The following is a 15,470-nucleotide window of genomic DNA, read 5'->3' on the forward strand; positions in this document are numbered from 1 at the left end:
GCTTCTCAGAAGTGATGAAGAACTCCCTGTCACGGTTTAAGAGTTAATCGTAGGCTGACTGCACTGCCCACGACCAGAGTGCATCTCACACACCACCAGACTCAGCAGCTTCCAAACTGGTCTGGACTTTGCTCAGCCTACTTACCCACTCCCTGACCAGAGACATAGATTTCTACAAATATCAAGTTCCATACACAGCTGTTGTCATAAACCAGCAATTTACGGGCCACACAGTCAATACAGCAGAACAAATGGAATTCTTCTCCCTCTCACTTTAGGCACCATCCATTCTAAAGAAACTTAATCAGACGATTCATTCTGAACGTGGTTACGACAAATGAACCATCTAACAAAAGGGCAGTGCGATGTTAAATTGTAAGTGCTCGTGTTTTAGTTTAAAATGAAAACATTAAGGTCAGTATATGTTATTTCTTTGTTACCCTGAAGGCAGAGATATCTTGTTTATACGCTGGAACTGCCCAGGACACATGATAGTAGAAAATACATGGTGTTAATGTAAACAAGCCTCACCATGCTAAACCAAAGTGTGTAAGGAGGACGATGGCTGCTCAGTTCCTTTACCTTGTCACAACTCTACACTGTACACACTCCTTCCCCAGAGCCATGGCCCTGCCCGGTCCTGAGTCAAGTAAGGGCCCTTGGGAGTAGGAGACAAACTACTAGGTTGATTATCAACAGCCAATAGACTCCAGATACATTTAAGAGAAATTCTGTGGTCACTTACACTTTGTGGTTCATTACTAATAACATTAATGATTTGAGAGAAAACAACAACGCATGAGAACAGCTAGAAGGAATATATAAAATGAGATTCATTTATTAAATTCCTTAAAGTTGAAAGTACAACTTGCCAATCTGGCAGAACAATGCTCTTTCCCCATTACTTTAAAACTTTCTAACTCAAAAGCAATGCTGGCCTTTGGCTGTGGTTCCTGTAATTCCTTGGCAATGCTTATGGCTTGTGATGGTGTGCATAAGAGCTCACGTGGCAAGCCTGACTGGGATCCCTTGAGACGCCTGCTGACACGTGGGTACTCACACTGGGAAGGGTTTTGCCTGCCTTAACTGACGATGAGTGCTTCCACGCGCCTCAGTGTTTGTATAAGCAATGTGATTGCGCTGGACAGGACTTTTATTCTAGAGTCTAGAATTTGGGTATGCATCATATGGAGGTGGTACCTGAGTATACCGCCTCCAATAAAAACACTGTGTACTAGGCCTCAGAGGAGCTTTCCAGATTATAAACATATGACGCAGAGTAAAGGTGGAAATGTGCACTGTGACATCAGAGAGGACCTTGAGGACTGCTCTTGGATTCTCTCCAACGTTGCCAGTGTTCTCTTTCCTTTTGCTGGTTTTGCGTTCCAATCAAACTAAGACAATCCGTTAATGACTTACTACCAACCTCACCCATTTTTGTCTGCTGTGCAAAAAACTTACACGGCCTTCTAACAGTTTCCTACAGTTGCTAAGAAGACACTGCAGGAGGGAAATTTTGCCTTCTAGTGCCACTATAGTCATGGTTTCTCGAGAATCACACGCCCTGTGTTCACGGAAGGCAACAGTGTTCCAGCGCATGGCACCAGAGCATGCAGTGATGGGCAGCTACTCTAGAACTCTAGCCTAGTGGAGAGCTCCTTAACAGTATGCTCCAAAGTTTATACTTCCCCATTAAGCTTTCTCTGGCACCCCAAAAGGAAAAATTCTAGCATTTTCCAAAGAAGAGATTCACCAGCTTTCTGGCATCCTATGAACCACAGCTATGCCTTTTCAAACAAGGACTGGATCTGAGCCCAGTAAGGAAAACTCTCCCTTGAATACGTCCTCAGCACTAGGGGTGTGACTCATATAATATACTATAAAATTGCCATGGACCAGCAAGACGGCTCAGCAGGCAAGGGTTCTTGTCACTAAGCCTGAAAACCTCAGTTCAATCCCCAAGACCTAGCTCATGGAAGGAGAAAACCAACTCTCTCTGACATCCACAGGCACATCTTGGCACATGAACCCGCAACACAGGTATCCATACACACGTACCCACATGTGCACATAAAAAATAAACCTGATTTTTAAATTGCCAGATTACATACCATATTCACATATCATTCCCATATTCTTTTTGAGTCTCACTCACGTTGCTTATATTACATTTCCCTATTCAAAGGACTGTACACACAGGCAGAGTCGGGCAGAGATGTAATCTCCAGCTGAAATATCACCTAAGCCCACAGGTTAAAGACCAGACTGAGCTGGTGGTAAGCCTCCATCTCAAAACCAAACAAAGTAAGTTACTGTATAACTTACACTCGCTTTGGACTGGTAAAAAAAAAAAAAAAAAAAAACCAAGCCTCATTGTAGTGAGGTCACTACAAACCTGAAGAGATGCTATCCCATGCTATTGCAAATCACTTCATCATCAGGAAACAGCTCCAAGGCCTGCTCATAGCAGCCAAGTAAGTCTTGTACTCTACTGAGTGCATCAAGCTCTTCAGCCCACTTGAAAAGTGTATACTGAAAAGTTTCCTTCACAAACAAGAAAAAAAAAATTACAAATTAGTAAACAAGAAAGAATTCATAACTCTAGCTGAAGATTCCAACAAATGGAACTATAAATGGAACGATGACCTTAAATTGCTAATTTTTAGTAAGTACAGTTTGCCAAATGTGGTGGTTTGAGTAAGGACAGCCCCACGGGCTCACACGTGTGAGTGATGGTGATACAGCTGTCTCTAAGTCACTGCTGTTCCTGTAAGTAACCCCAATAAAACTCACTGGTTCACCAAGTTGGACTTTGGTGGGATCCATATTTTGGTCTGTCATGGGGTCGCTATCTAGAGTGAGTATGTATGTGTTGCGTCCCCCAAGTTTGGTAAAAAAAAAAAACATATCCTAACTGCACTATCTTTAAATCAACACCTCCTGACAATCCATACTGTTACGGCTTAACCTGACCGTTACAGTCACTTGGTACAATGCACCAACTTCCTCCTCACTGCCAACCTAGCCCGTCTCATTTCCCTCTAACGGTTTGCCACGACACTGAACTATGGAAAGAAGGCAGGCTCACACATTCCAGCTTCAAGTCAACGAACTTTACACACAAGAGTCAACACCTGGAACTGAATTATAACAGTTTATTAGAAAGATAAGGATAACGAAGGAGATTCTTTTCTTACATGGTAGATAGTCTAGATACCTAGGTCTTACACGAACAGCTCAACAGTTCTTCCATAGGTTAGTAGAATGGGGAGCTAGGAACACTGGTCAGTAGCTGAGCACTTTCCTGGGATGCCTAAGGCCCTCAGTTTCGACTCCGGTAACAAGAAAAATGAGTAAATAATACAACAGCTAAGGGGCTGAGGAGATGGCTCAGCAGGTAAGAGCAGTGCTTGCTGCCCTTGCAGAGGACCCAGGTTCAGTTCCCAGCACTCAGCTGCTTACAACTGCCTATAATTCTAGTCCCAGGAAATCGAGCCGGGCGGTAGTGGCGCACGCCTTTAATCCCAGCACTCGGGAGGCAGAGGCAGGTGGATCACTGTGAGTTCGAGGCCAGCCTGGTCTACAAAGTGAGTCCAGGACAGCCAAGGCTACACAGAGAAACCCTGTCTCAAAAAAAAAAAAAAAAAAAAAAAAAAAGGAAGAAATCGAATGCCCTCTTTTGGTCTTAGATACACGCACACATGTGGAATGTGTGTATATATACATACACACACACGTACACACATATATTATACACACACATATACATACACACATACATATACATGCAAATATGCTTACATATTAAATTTATTGATTTATTTTTAGTTTTTCAAAACAAAGTTTCTCTGTGTAGCCTCGCTATCCTGGAACTCACTCTGTAGACCAGGTTGGCCTCAAACTCAGAGGCCTGCCTCTGCCTCCCGAGTGCTGGGATTGAAGGCATGTGCCACTACTGCCTGGCTATGTACTAAATTTAAAATTTTTTAAATGCAAGTTTAGTGACTCAGTGTGACTGAAGTGTGGGTGTAGGTAGCAAAGAGAATATCAAGAAAGCAAACAGAAGCTTGAGGCTTTTGCAAAGAAATATGAATTTGGTTTCCTATAAAAGGAAACCAGAAGCCAGGCGTGGTGACGCACACTTTTAATCCCAGCACTCGGGAGGCAGAGGCAGGTGGATCGCTTCGAGTTCGAGGCCAGCCTGGTCTACAAAGTGAGTCTAGGACAGCCAAGGCTACACAGAGAAACCCTGTCTGGAGAAAAACAAACAAACAAACCAGTTACTAAGTCCTACTGAATGCTGGTTATTACGTTTGTTTGTTTGTTTGTTTGTTTGTTTAAAAATAAGACAAGGGCTCACACAACCCAGGCTAACCTCAAACTCATTGTGTAGCTGAACTTCTGAGCCCCCCTGCCTCTACCTCGCACATGCTGGGATTACAGCTTATCCTTGCCACACTAGGTTTAGCCCTTGTGCACAATTCTACCAACTGAGCTACATCTCTGGCCATACACCTAAGTTTTACGTAATTATTTTTTCTGTGTTGGGACTGGAACCCAGAGCCTCACATCCAGGGCCATTCTAAGGCAGGCTGTTGTCCAGGTCTATCCTCCAAGCCAAACAACTGCCACTTTGGGGGGGGGGGGCGGAGATAACTGTGCCACCTGCAAAAGATCACACCAGATGGACCTGTTGACCTTTTCAATCCCTCCCAGAACGGCAGGCTGGGTCACATGACACTCTCCTGCTGTTCCATACCACCTGTTTTTGTTTTTTAAAGATTTACTTACTTGTTTATTTATTTATTTATTACGTATACATTGCTCTGCCTGCTTGTACCCCTGAAGGCAAGAAGAGGGGACCAGATCACATTCTAGATGGTTGTGAGCCACCATGTGGTTGCTGGGAATTGAACTCAAGACCTCTGGAAGAGCAGTCAGTGCTCTTAACCACTGAGCCATCCCTCCAGCCCCCTCCATACCACCTGTTCTGAGCAATACTATCCTAACTGCACGGCTTAGGGTACAGTCTAGAGCAGTGGTTCTCAACCTTCCTAATGCTGTGACTCTTTAATACAGTTCTTCATGCTGTGGGGACCCCAACCACAAATTATATCCATCGCTACTTCATAATGATAATTTTACTACTGTTTCAATTGTAATGAAATACCTGATATGCAACCCTGTGACCAGGTCCTGACATTTCTACGAGTTACAAAAGCCTAATGCTACTGACATCTAGTGGGCAGAGGACAGACCAAGGAAGACAGTATACCTTCTGCACACGATAACGCAAAACCTCCAGCGCAGGGCTAATTTAAATTAGATACTGAAGGAGAGAAAGAATTACCCTGCCTCGTTCGCACTTAAGGGGCCTTTGAAATCTTAAGTGAGGCAGAAATTTTGAAAGAGGTGTGTGACAACTCTTGACTTTTGTTACTAAAACATCGCTGTATTGAGAGGGGCTGCAGAGAGCCTCAGTCTATCTCTGTCTCTCTCTGTCTCTGTCTCTCTGTTTCTCTCTCTCTCTCTCTCTCTCTCTCTCTCTCTCTCTCTCTCTCTCTCTCTCTCTCACACACACACACACACACACACACACACACACACACACACACACACCCCACCCTGTTGTCGCTGTCAAGATCGCAGGGTTTGGCAGCCACCGGGAAGGAAGGCCTCACCTTCACGTCGTCTTTGAGCTCTGGTGCCAGGCTGAGCACTAGGAGGTAGTGGGCATAAGCAGTGCCGAAGTCCTGGGCGCCCAAACAGTGCTCAGCGCTCTGCAAGGATCGCGCCACCAGCCGGTCCCGGCCGGCCGCACCTGCGCCACCACCCCCTGCTCCCCGGCGGGACCTGGGCCTCGAGTTCGGCATGGCTGAGTCTCCGCTCGGAAGCCCACGAGGAAGACGCCCTTGTCCGGAAAAGAGTCTCCAAGCCCAGGACCCAAGGAAGCAAGAGAACACACAGAGGTTGGAGGAGATCACCTCCACAGAGTGGGGAGCTCCGCCTTCTCAGCAGCGGACGGAGCTGCGCGCGCACCGGCGGCGGCGCGCTGTGATGACGTCACCCGGCGAGCCGCGCGCGCTCTCGGGGAAAGCGCCGGCACTGCTAACGCCGAGGAGTACATGGGATGTAAGCCCCTTCTGCTCCGCTGTCACGTTGCTTTGACCGGCCAGGTTTCCCACCTTGTACAGTGTGCCGCTGCGAGTCTCAAGACTCTGCTCGCGTCAGGCGTGCGCGATGCTCCAGGCCTCTGGATCTCAGCGCACCACTCGTACTTGTGCAAAACGAAGTAAAAAACTCATTAAATTTGGCCATGGTGTAGTCTCTTAGCGTCAAGTATTCTCACAAGACCCAATGAGGCGGAACTTTGGATCACGCTCCATAAACGCGATCTCTCTGAGAACTACTTCAAGGTTGCACAAGTCACTGGGATGGGTACAGCGGAATCCGAATTTCCTAATCCCTGTTACATTAGTCAAGTGTTTCTCCTGCTCTTTAGTTTTGCTTGTGTGCTTTCCAAGCTATTCATATCCTCCTTATTTGGTGCTTTCTGAACTAAGCAATGTAGAATTTAACTATACAGCATTTCTCTAATAAGATGGAAAAACACAGAGAAAGCCTCTACACCTAATGGGACTGAGTAGAACATAAAGACCAGTAGACTTGGGGTAAGGGTTTTATTGTTCCAGCCCATGCTTTTCCTCTTTATCTAGCAATTCTCCCATAAGACATTGAGACAGACCCAAATGAAAGCATCAGACAAACTCCATTTTTAAAACGAAACTCCATTTTGTGTTAAACTTAGCCAAGGGCTGAACCCAGATTCCAGAAAAACCACAAAGTAGTCTAGACAGAAAAAAGTTCCCTAGCAACACAATCAGCTCACCTTGGGAAAGTCCAAATATACTCTCTGCTGGTCAAACTGACCAGCAAGTGGTCTGGCACATAGCAACAACCAATTAGGAGAAGCCAGGCCAAAGTTCCTAATGCCCCTGTGACTACTTCAACCAATCTTTTCTATAGGCCAACTTGCTCCTACAACTATTACCCAACCATGAAATGCCAAGGCTCTAACTCTTTCTGCCCAAGTGCCATCCAATCATATACTGTAAAACCCATTTCTGTGTCTAAAACCTATAAAAACCCCTCTCAACTGAGAGTTGAGGCTGCTTCCCTGCATCTGCTGTGTCAGTGCATTGGTGGGTGGCCCGGGGATTCGAACCTGCATTAAAGACTTCTTTGCCACTACATTTGGACTCAGCTCTTGGGTGGTCTGTTCGGGGAGTCTCAAATTTTGGGCATAACACCAATAATGTTCTCTTCCTGTCATAAGTCATGAGGTTGTTCTAACTATGCAATGAGATAGTTATAAAAACATTTTTACTTATACCTAGTTAATGCAATTCATTGTTACCATTATCTAGAATCATTTTGAAATTATCTGAAATTTTCAAAAAGTTATTACACCTGTAAACATTCAACCAAATATTTATGAAATTATTTGCATGATGGAAAAGCCAGAGGTGACAGACTGAAGCTGAGGAGGAGGGGGGGGCATCTCAGTCCTGCTTCCCAGGGACATCTGGGGCCATGCTGCCAGTGTTAATTTTCAACTTAACAATCCAGAATCACCTGGGAGACTGACTGGCCTTTGGTCATGTCTGCGGGTGGTTATCTCCAGCTGCGGTGGGTAACGCCGTTCTCCAGCTGAGCCCCTGGACTGTGTAACTGGAGAAAGGAAATGAGCCACAGTGTGTGTTCATCAGTCCCTGCCTCCTGACCGGGACAATGGAAGGACCAGCTACTGCATGCTGCTGCCGCCCGGCTTCCCTGCAGTCTTTCTCCCTTACATTGCTTTTGGCAGAGTCTTTGTTTTGTTTTGTTTTGTTTTGTTTTTTTAAGATTTATTTATTTTATTTATTGCATATGAGTGCTTTTTATCTGCCAAAGAGGGTATCAGATTACATTATAGATGGTTGTGAGCCACCATGTGGTTGCTGGAAACTGAACTCAGGACCTCTGGAAGAGCAGGCGGCGCTCTTGACCACTGAGCCATCTCTCCAGCCCCTTGGCAGAGTCTTTTATCACAGCAATGGGAAAAGAAACTGAGACAGCGAGCGGTGTTTGTTTGAACATTTGGTCCCTAGCCAGTGGTGCTGTTTGGGAAGATGGCGAAGCTTCCGGAGAGCAACTGGGCCACTGAGGTCCGGCCTTGGGGTTTCACAGGCTAGCCCCACTTGCCCTTCTTCTTGGCAATTCATGGAGATCACACCTGCCTCCCTGGCTATAAAAGATCGTGTTCCCTAAAACCGTATGCAGAAACGAACCCCTGCTCCCATAAGGTGCTTATGGTCAGGTGTTTCCATGACAACAAGACAAGTAAGTGATACAGGGAAGATCCGTCATTCTATTAGCACATGAGTCTCTGCTTACCTGAATTGCTTGACTTTGCAAACTATCTTGTCTTGTGGGCATGCTCTCCCCTTCCATGGGCAAGGTTTCTTAACATTTGTTTTTGTATCTGCTGGGTTCCAATGGCATGATCCAAGTACCTAAAACAACTACAGTACATGAATGGTACTCAGAGAGGACACGTTTCCATGACAGAAACAGGGAAAGAACAATTTAATTTTCTGCAGGAAATGTTCCACTGCCACTTTTTCTCAGCCGTAGAATTTATTCCATATGTCCCACAAAGTACACTGGTTACTTTTTTTTATTTTTTATCATCATCAATGTTGGCTAAGAGTGGGAGGAGCAGGACTGGAAAGAGACAGCTCAGTGGCTTAGAGAGTGTACTCCTCTTTCAGTGGACAAGGTCAGTTTCCAAAATCCATATCGGATGGTTTACAAACTCCTCTGAGTCTGGCTCTAGGGATGTGCTGGTTTAACTAGGAATGGCTCCATTGACTCATGTGTTTGATGCTTGGCACTACTAGGAGGTGTGGCCTTGTTGGAGGAAGTGTGTCACTGTGGGCTTTGAGGTCTCTTAAGCTGAAGCTTTGCTCAGTGTGGCAGTGTCCGAGAATCCAGATGCAGAACTCTCAGCCCCTCCTCCAGCACCATGTCTGCCTGCTGCTGCCACGCTTCCCACCATGAGGATAATCAACTAAACTGTATGCCAGCCCCAATTAAATGTTTTCCTTGTAAGAGTTTCCATGGGCATGGTGTCTCTACACAGCAATAAAACCCTAAAGAAGACAGAAGATCTGGGGCTCTGTCTCCATGAACAGACATCCACATAGCTAAAAGTAACAAAACTAAATCTTTTAAAAGAGAAACATGGAGCTGGGCAGTGGTGGTGCACGTCTTTAATCCCAGCACTCAGGAGGCAGAGGCAAGTGGATCTCTGAGTTTCAGGTCAGCCTGGTCTACAAAGCAAGTCTTGGACAGCCAAGGCTACACAGAGAAACCCTATCTCAAAAACAAAACAAACAAAAATCCAAAACAAAACAGAGAGAGAGACAGAGACAGAGAGAGAGACAGAGACAGAGACAGAGTCAGAGACAGAGACACAGAGACAGAGACAGAGACAGAGACGGAGACGGAGAAGAGAGTAGGCAGACAGTACAGAAGGACAGAAAAAAATTAAAGAAGCCAGGTTTGGTTCTTTTGGGGGGCACTGGTTTTTCGAGACAGGGTTTCTCTGTGTAGCCTTGGCTTTCCTGGACTCACTTTGTAGACCAGGCTGGCCTCAAACTCACAGCAATCTGTCTGCCTCTGCCTCAAACTCACAGAGATCTGCCTGCCTCTGCCTCCTGAGTGCTGGGATTAAAGACAAGCACCACCGCTGGCCAGGTTTGGTCCTTTTTCTCATCACCTTTCAAATAAAGTTGTCAACAAAAAGGAAAATGATAGCCTTCCTGTTGCTTCTAAACTACTCAGATAACATGGGCTACCAGTTCTCACTACAGTAAGATATAAGTAAAATAAGTGTACCACAGATCATTTGTGCATCTTTATATAATACAGTTTGCAGGTACTATCTGAGGTCTTTTGCCAAAATAGGACTAACAAGGTAGAATGAATGCCTGGTCATCTAAGAAACCACAATGGAGCTGAGCATGGTGGTGTGCTCAGGATGTGAAGGAAAACAGGCCTCTGGGATCCAGGCCAGCCTGGTCTGCAGAGAAAGTTCCAGGACAACCAAGGCTACACAGAGAAACCCTGTCTCAAAAGAAAAGAAACCCTCCCCCCAAAAAAAAGAAAAAAAGAAAAGAAACCCAAATAAAAAAATAAATTTGACTACTCTATTGTGCATTTATTCCGTTCTGTCTTGTTTTGTTTTGTTTTAGACGTTTTCTCTGGGTAGCCTTGGCTGTCCTAGAACTCACTTTGTAGACCAGGCTGGCCTCAAATTCACTGAGATACACCTGTCTCTGTCTGTGCTGGGATTAAAGGCGTGCGCCACCACACCTGGCTGCAAGGTAACTTTTAATGTAGTTGTACTATTCTGCTGCAGATTTGAAGTGCAATTATGAGTGCTTCCTTAGTATACATAAGTCCCCAGGTTCAATCCCCAGTGACACCAATATATACATACCATATGTGTAATGTGTATGTATATGTGCATGTGTATATGTATATTATGTTATAATATATACCATATGTATGTATTATAATATAAAATGTATATATTATATGTATTATTAGTTGTTGTATATAATACAATATTACACATTATATATCATCATATATAACACAACATTGTTTACATAATATATACATATTATGTATATATGCCTTTCACTGCTTCTAAGAACTCTTTAATTGTATGTTCTTTTTCACTCTTTTAGGGTCTAGAACAAAAGCCTCCACTGCTGACACTAAGGCTGGATTAATGTGGTTGTCTTTCACCATATTCTGGTCAGTTTTTCAATGAACCACACAAGGTAAACAAAGAAATTAAGCCAGCTGAGTAGTTCTTTTTTACAAAATATTTATTAATTAATTTATTTATTTATTTATTATGTATACAGTGCTCTGCCTGCATGTACACCTGCATGCCAGAAGAGGGCATCAGATCACATTGTAGATGGTTGTGTGGGGCAGTGGTGGCACACGCCTTTGATCCCAGCACTCAGGAAGCAGAGGGAGGTGGATTGCTGTGAGTTTGAGGGCAGCCTGGTCTACAAAGTGAGTCCAGGACAGCCAAGGCTACACAGAGAAACCCTGTGTCAAAAAAACCAAAATAAATAAATACATTATAGATGGTTATGAGGCACCACGTGGGTGCTAGGAATTGAACTCAGGTCCTCTTGAAGAGCAGTCAGTCCTCTTAACCGCTGAGCCATTTCTCCTGCTCCCAGCTGAAAAGTTCAAAGTCAATGTTGGAATGTGGATAGGGAAGGCGAGACAGACGTACCTATGTTCAGACAGACATTTCAAATGGGAAAGAGAGCTGTCATCAGAACTGGACTAGAAGCTAACCAGCTTTGTTCTGATAAAGAGTTTGTCTATTTTCTTATTTGTCTCCTGGGGTGTAGTAGCTTGGATGAGATGTCCCCTGTAATCCTGGACAGTTAAATGCCGCGTCTCCAGTGGGTGGCGCTGTTTGCAGAGGCTTAGGAAGTGTGGCCTTGCTCCAAGAGTACACTACAGGAGGTGAGCGCTGAGAGCTTAAAATTTACGTTAATTCAAGATTGTTCTCTCTGTTTCCTGCTTAACTTCCTACGCAAGTCACCATGCCTGTTGCCAGCTGCCTCCGTTTCATCACCACAGACTTTTTTTTTTTAATGTTCATTGGTGTTTGACTGCATGCATGTCTGTGTGAGGATGTCATGTCCCCTGGAACTGGAGTCACATACATGTGTGAGCTGCCATGTGGGTGCTGGCTATTGAACCCAGATCCTCTGGAAGAGCAGCCAGTGCTCTCAACCGCTGAGCCATCTCTCCAGTCTCTCATCATCATGGACTTTACTCCTCTGAAACAGTAAACCCAAATAAACTTTCTTCTCCAAATCCCCTTGCTCATGGTGTTTTATAAAAGCAATTTAAAAATGAACTAATACATGAGGCATGGGCAGCAGAGCGAAGTGGCACACACCTGTAATCCCAGCACTCAGGAGGCAAAAGCAGGTGGATCACTGTGAGTTCAGGGCCAGCCTGGTGAGTCCAAGACACCCAAGGCTACACAGAGAAACCCTGTCTAGAAAAAACAAAAATAAAAAAATAAGTAAATTCATTGTGTCAGTATGCCTGCTTATTTTGAGACGGGATCTCATGTGTTCCTGGCTGACTTAAAATGTACTGTGATCTTGAGCTTCGGGTCCCTCTGCATCTACCTCCCGAGTGCTGAGTCCCTCCATAGGCTTCTAACCAGTGCAGGGGAGTCAAAGGCAGGGTTCTGTGTGTACTCTACCAGTGGAGCTGCATTATCATCATTTTGTTGTTATTGTTGTTGTTTTGGTTTCCTTATGGCAGGGTTTCTCTGTGTAGCCCTTGCTGTCCTAGACTCACTTTCTAGATCAGGCTGGCCTCGAACTCACAGTGATCCACCTGCCTCTGCCTCCCGAGTGCTGGGATTAAAGGCATGTGCCACCACGTCTGGGGCTTCTGGTACTCTTGTACCATTGGCACTTTGTATAGAAGTGTTCTGCAAACTGTAGGATAATTACCATCCCTGTACTCCACCCGCACCAAATCCTTGACACTATGACTCCTGAAAAGAACCCGAACATCTCTCAGTGCCCACCAGAGGGCGCTCATTGCTGTGTCGTACATATTTGCTAAGAGGCACACTTTCTGATACGTGGTAGGACTTACTACAGAGATCAGGGTTTGAGAATCTGTGGTTAAACTCCCTTATCACATATGGGATCAAGAGCATTATTGCTTCTGGGTGAGGGTGCAAGCCAAGAACAGACAACTGCATTGCTCAGAGAAATGTTACACTTAGAGCTAGCAAAATGGCTCAGTGGACAAAGGCTGATGACTGGATTTCAATACTTGGGACCCACAGAGTGAAAGGAGAGAAAGAACTCCTGTACTTTGTTTCTGACCCCCACGCTTGTACATTGACATAGTCTACCCCACAAGTAAAGAAATGAATAAATAAGTGTTTAAAAATGTTAATAGCCAGGTGCGGTGGCTCATGTCTATAATCCCAGAACTCTGGGAGGCAGAAGCAGGCTATCTCTGTGAGTTTGAGGTTAGCCCAGTCTACAAAGTGATTCCAAGACAGCCAAGGCTACACAGAGAAACCCTGTCTCAAAAACCAAAACCTACCAAATGAATATGTTAAGCCTGGCAGTAGTGGGATACACCTTTAATCCCAGCACTTGGGAGACAGAGGCAGGCTGATCTTTGTGAGTTCAAGGCCAGCCTGGTCAACAAAGCAAGTTCCAGGACAGCCAGGGCTACACAGAGAAACCCTGTCTTGAAAATTAACAACAGCCAGGTGTGGTGGCACACACATTTAATCCCAGCACTCAGGAGGCAGAGGCAGGAGCATCACTGTGAGTTCGAGATCAGCCTGGTCTACAAAGAGAGTCTAGGAGAGCTAGGGCTGCACAGAGAAACCCTGTCTTGAAAACAAAACAAAACAAAACAAAAACAAAAACAAAAAAAAGAAAGAAAGAAAAAGAGAATTAACAACAAAAATTAAACTCAAAGATGCAACTGAAAGCTTTTTTTTTTAAAAAAAAAAATAAGGACCGCATTTGTTTTTATTTTGTTTTGAAAGAGGTAATGGAGAGGGTCTTGTTTTGTGCAGGCTGGCAGTTAGAGCATTCATGGTTATCAAAAAAGGAAATAAAGGTCCAACCTGCTGCAAAGAGGAAGAAGAGAATCCAAGGTCACGTGCTTAGAATTTAGGGGCCCAAGAAAGGGTGGTACCCCTGCCTACTGTCCAGTCAACTGAAAGGACAGCAGGTTCCACCGGAGACAACTGAGGAAAGTGACTAGGACAATCTCCTGCCCTGCCGGACGTTTCATTCCAAGGTTTCCTGGATCTGACCAAGTGACACCAAAGTAATGGAAAGACAGGCAGCAGATGGGAGGGGCCAAAGACCAGAAGAGACCAGCAGACCGAGGCAGCCCTGGGGAGCAGGGACAGGGGCTGACCTCCAAAGTCCGAAGGGAGGTGCCCGCCAATCCACTGTTTCCTACAGTGACAATAAACCAGCAGCCGTCCCTCCTTGGTTGAGCCCATGACATTTTCAGGAGGTGCCCAGCGGCTCTCTGTAGGCTGTTCGGCATGTACAGAGTTAATTATTTGAGTAGTTTGGAGGTCCATGTGTTGACAAACAAGTGCCCATTGTTTGGGTTTTGTTTGTTTGTTTGTGGGCAGGGTCTCTCTATAGACCTGGCTGTCCTGAAACTTCTTGGAGACCAGGTCGGCCTTGAACTGAAAGACTCCCCCTCCCTCTCCCTCCCGTCCCCTCCTTTCCCCTCCCTCCCCCTGCCCCCTCTATGTGGGTGGGTGTGTGCTCCAATGAGAAGGAGAGCTCTGTAGTGTATGTTAAGAAAGGAGCTCCAGGGGCTGGAGAGATGGCTCAGCGGTTAAGAGCACTGATTGCTCTTCCAGAGGTCATGAGTTCAATTCCCAGAAACCACATGGTGGCTCACAACCATCTATGATGTGATCTGATACTCTTCTGGCCTGCAAGTGTACATGCAGGCAGAGCTCTGTATACATAATAATAAATAAATAATTTAAAAAAAAAAAAAAGAAAGAAAGAAAGAAAGAAGCTCCAGGTCCTGGTGCACACCTTTAATCCCAGCACTTGGGAGGCAGAGGCAGGCAGATCGGATCACTGTGAGTCCGAGGCCAGCCCGGTCTACAAAGCGAGTTCAGGACAACCAAGGCCACACAGAGAAAAGGCCCTGTTTGGAAAAATGGGGGGTGGAGGTGGGGGAGAAGTTCCACCTTAGCCTTGACAGAATATTTAGTAACAAATGATTTTCTTTTTATTTGTACTCTTATTCATATAGGTGTTTGTTTGAATTTAGATGTCATTAACAGTCAGGTTTTTAATGTGATAAATATGCACATCTTTGGAGATCAACTAAATTCTGGTAAGAATCTTTTTTTTTTTTTTTTTTTTTTTTTTTTTACGAGAGTGATTAGGTTGGGGGAGGAGGCGTGGCTATGTGGTCCAGGTGGTCTTAATCTCCTAAATTTTAGATATTCATTTTTTAGGTTGGTTATTTCCACTTTCCTCTTCTGTTCCACCCTGGTCTTGTTCTGAAAGAACACCAAAGCAGCTGAAAAACTCGAGAGCACCAGGACATGGCACACACAGGAGAATCTTGAGCTGTCTGGTGTCTGGTCTTTTTTCAGTTAATTCTGTTGAATTTACAAACAGGCAATGTGGCTGCATTCTAACACACTTCTACCTTCGCAACCGAAGTCCTATAAATGTCAGGCTCCTGTTATCAATGTGTGGGTATTTCACCTCCTTGCCTTATGTCAAATCTAAGTGGATGGATGAAACACAGTCTTGGGCTGCAGATGAGGATGATCT

At 45.0% G+C, this 15,470-nt stretch overlaps 1 protein-coding gene across 1 annotated transcript; it reads right to left on the reverse strand.

Moving 5' to 3' along the window:
- Nucleotides 1-2,401: 2,401 nt before the first annotated feature.
- Nucleotides 2,402-6,028, reverse strand: LOC311582558 (protein arginine N-methyltransferase 9-like). The gene is made up of 2 exons (XM_084755730.1): nucleotides 5,682-6,028; nucleotides 2,402-2,544 (listed from the first exon to the last, which is right to left on the reverse strand). Exons 1-2 carry the CDS (start codon nucleotides 5,871-5,873, stop codon nucleotides 2,407-2,409), a joined length of 330 nt encoding a protein of 109 aa, XP_084611856.1. The 5' UTR covers nucleotides 5,874-6,028; the 3' UTR covers nucleotides 2,402-2,406.
- Nucleotides 6,029-15,470: the final 9,442 nt, after the last annotated feature.

This window comes from Acomys minous (assembly GCF_964271855.1).
Source record: "Acomys minous genome assembly, chromosome: 14".
NCBI lineage: Eukaryota > Metazoa > Chordata > Mammalia > Rodentia > Muridae > Acomys > Acomys minous.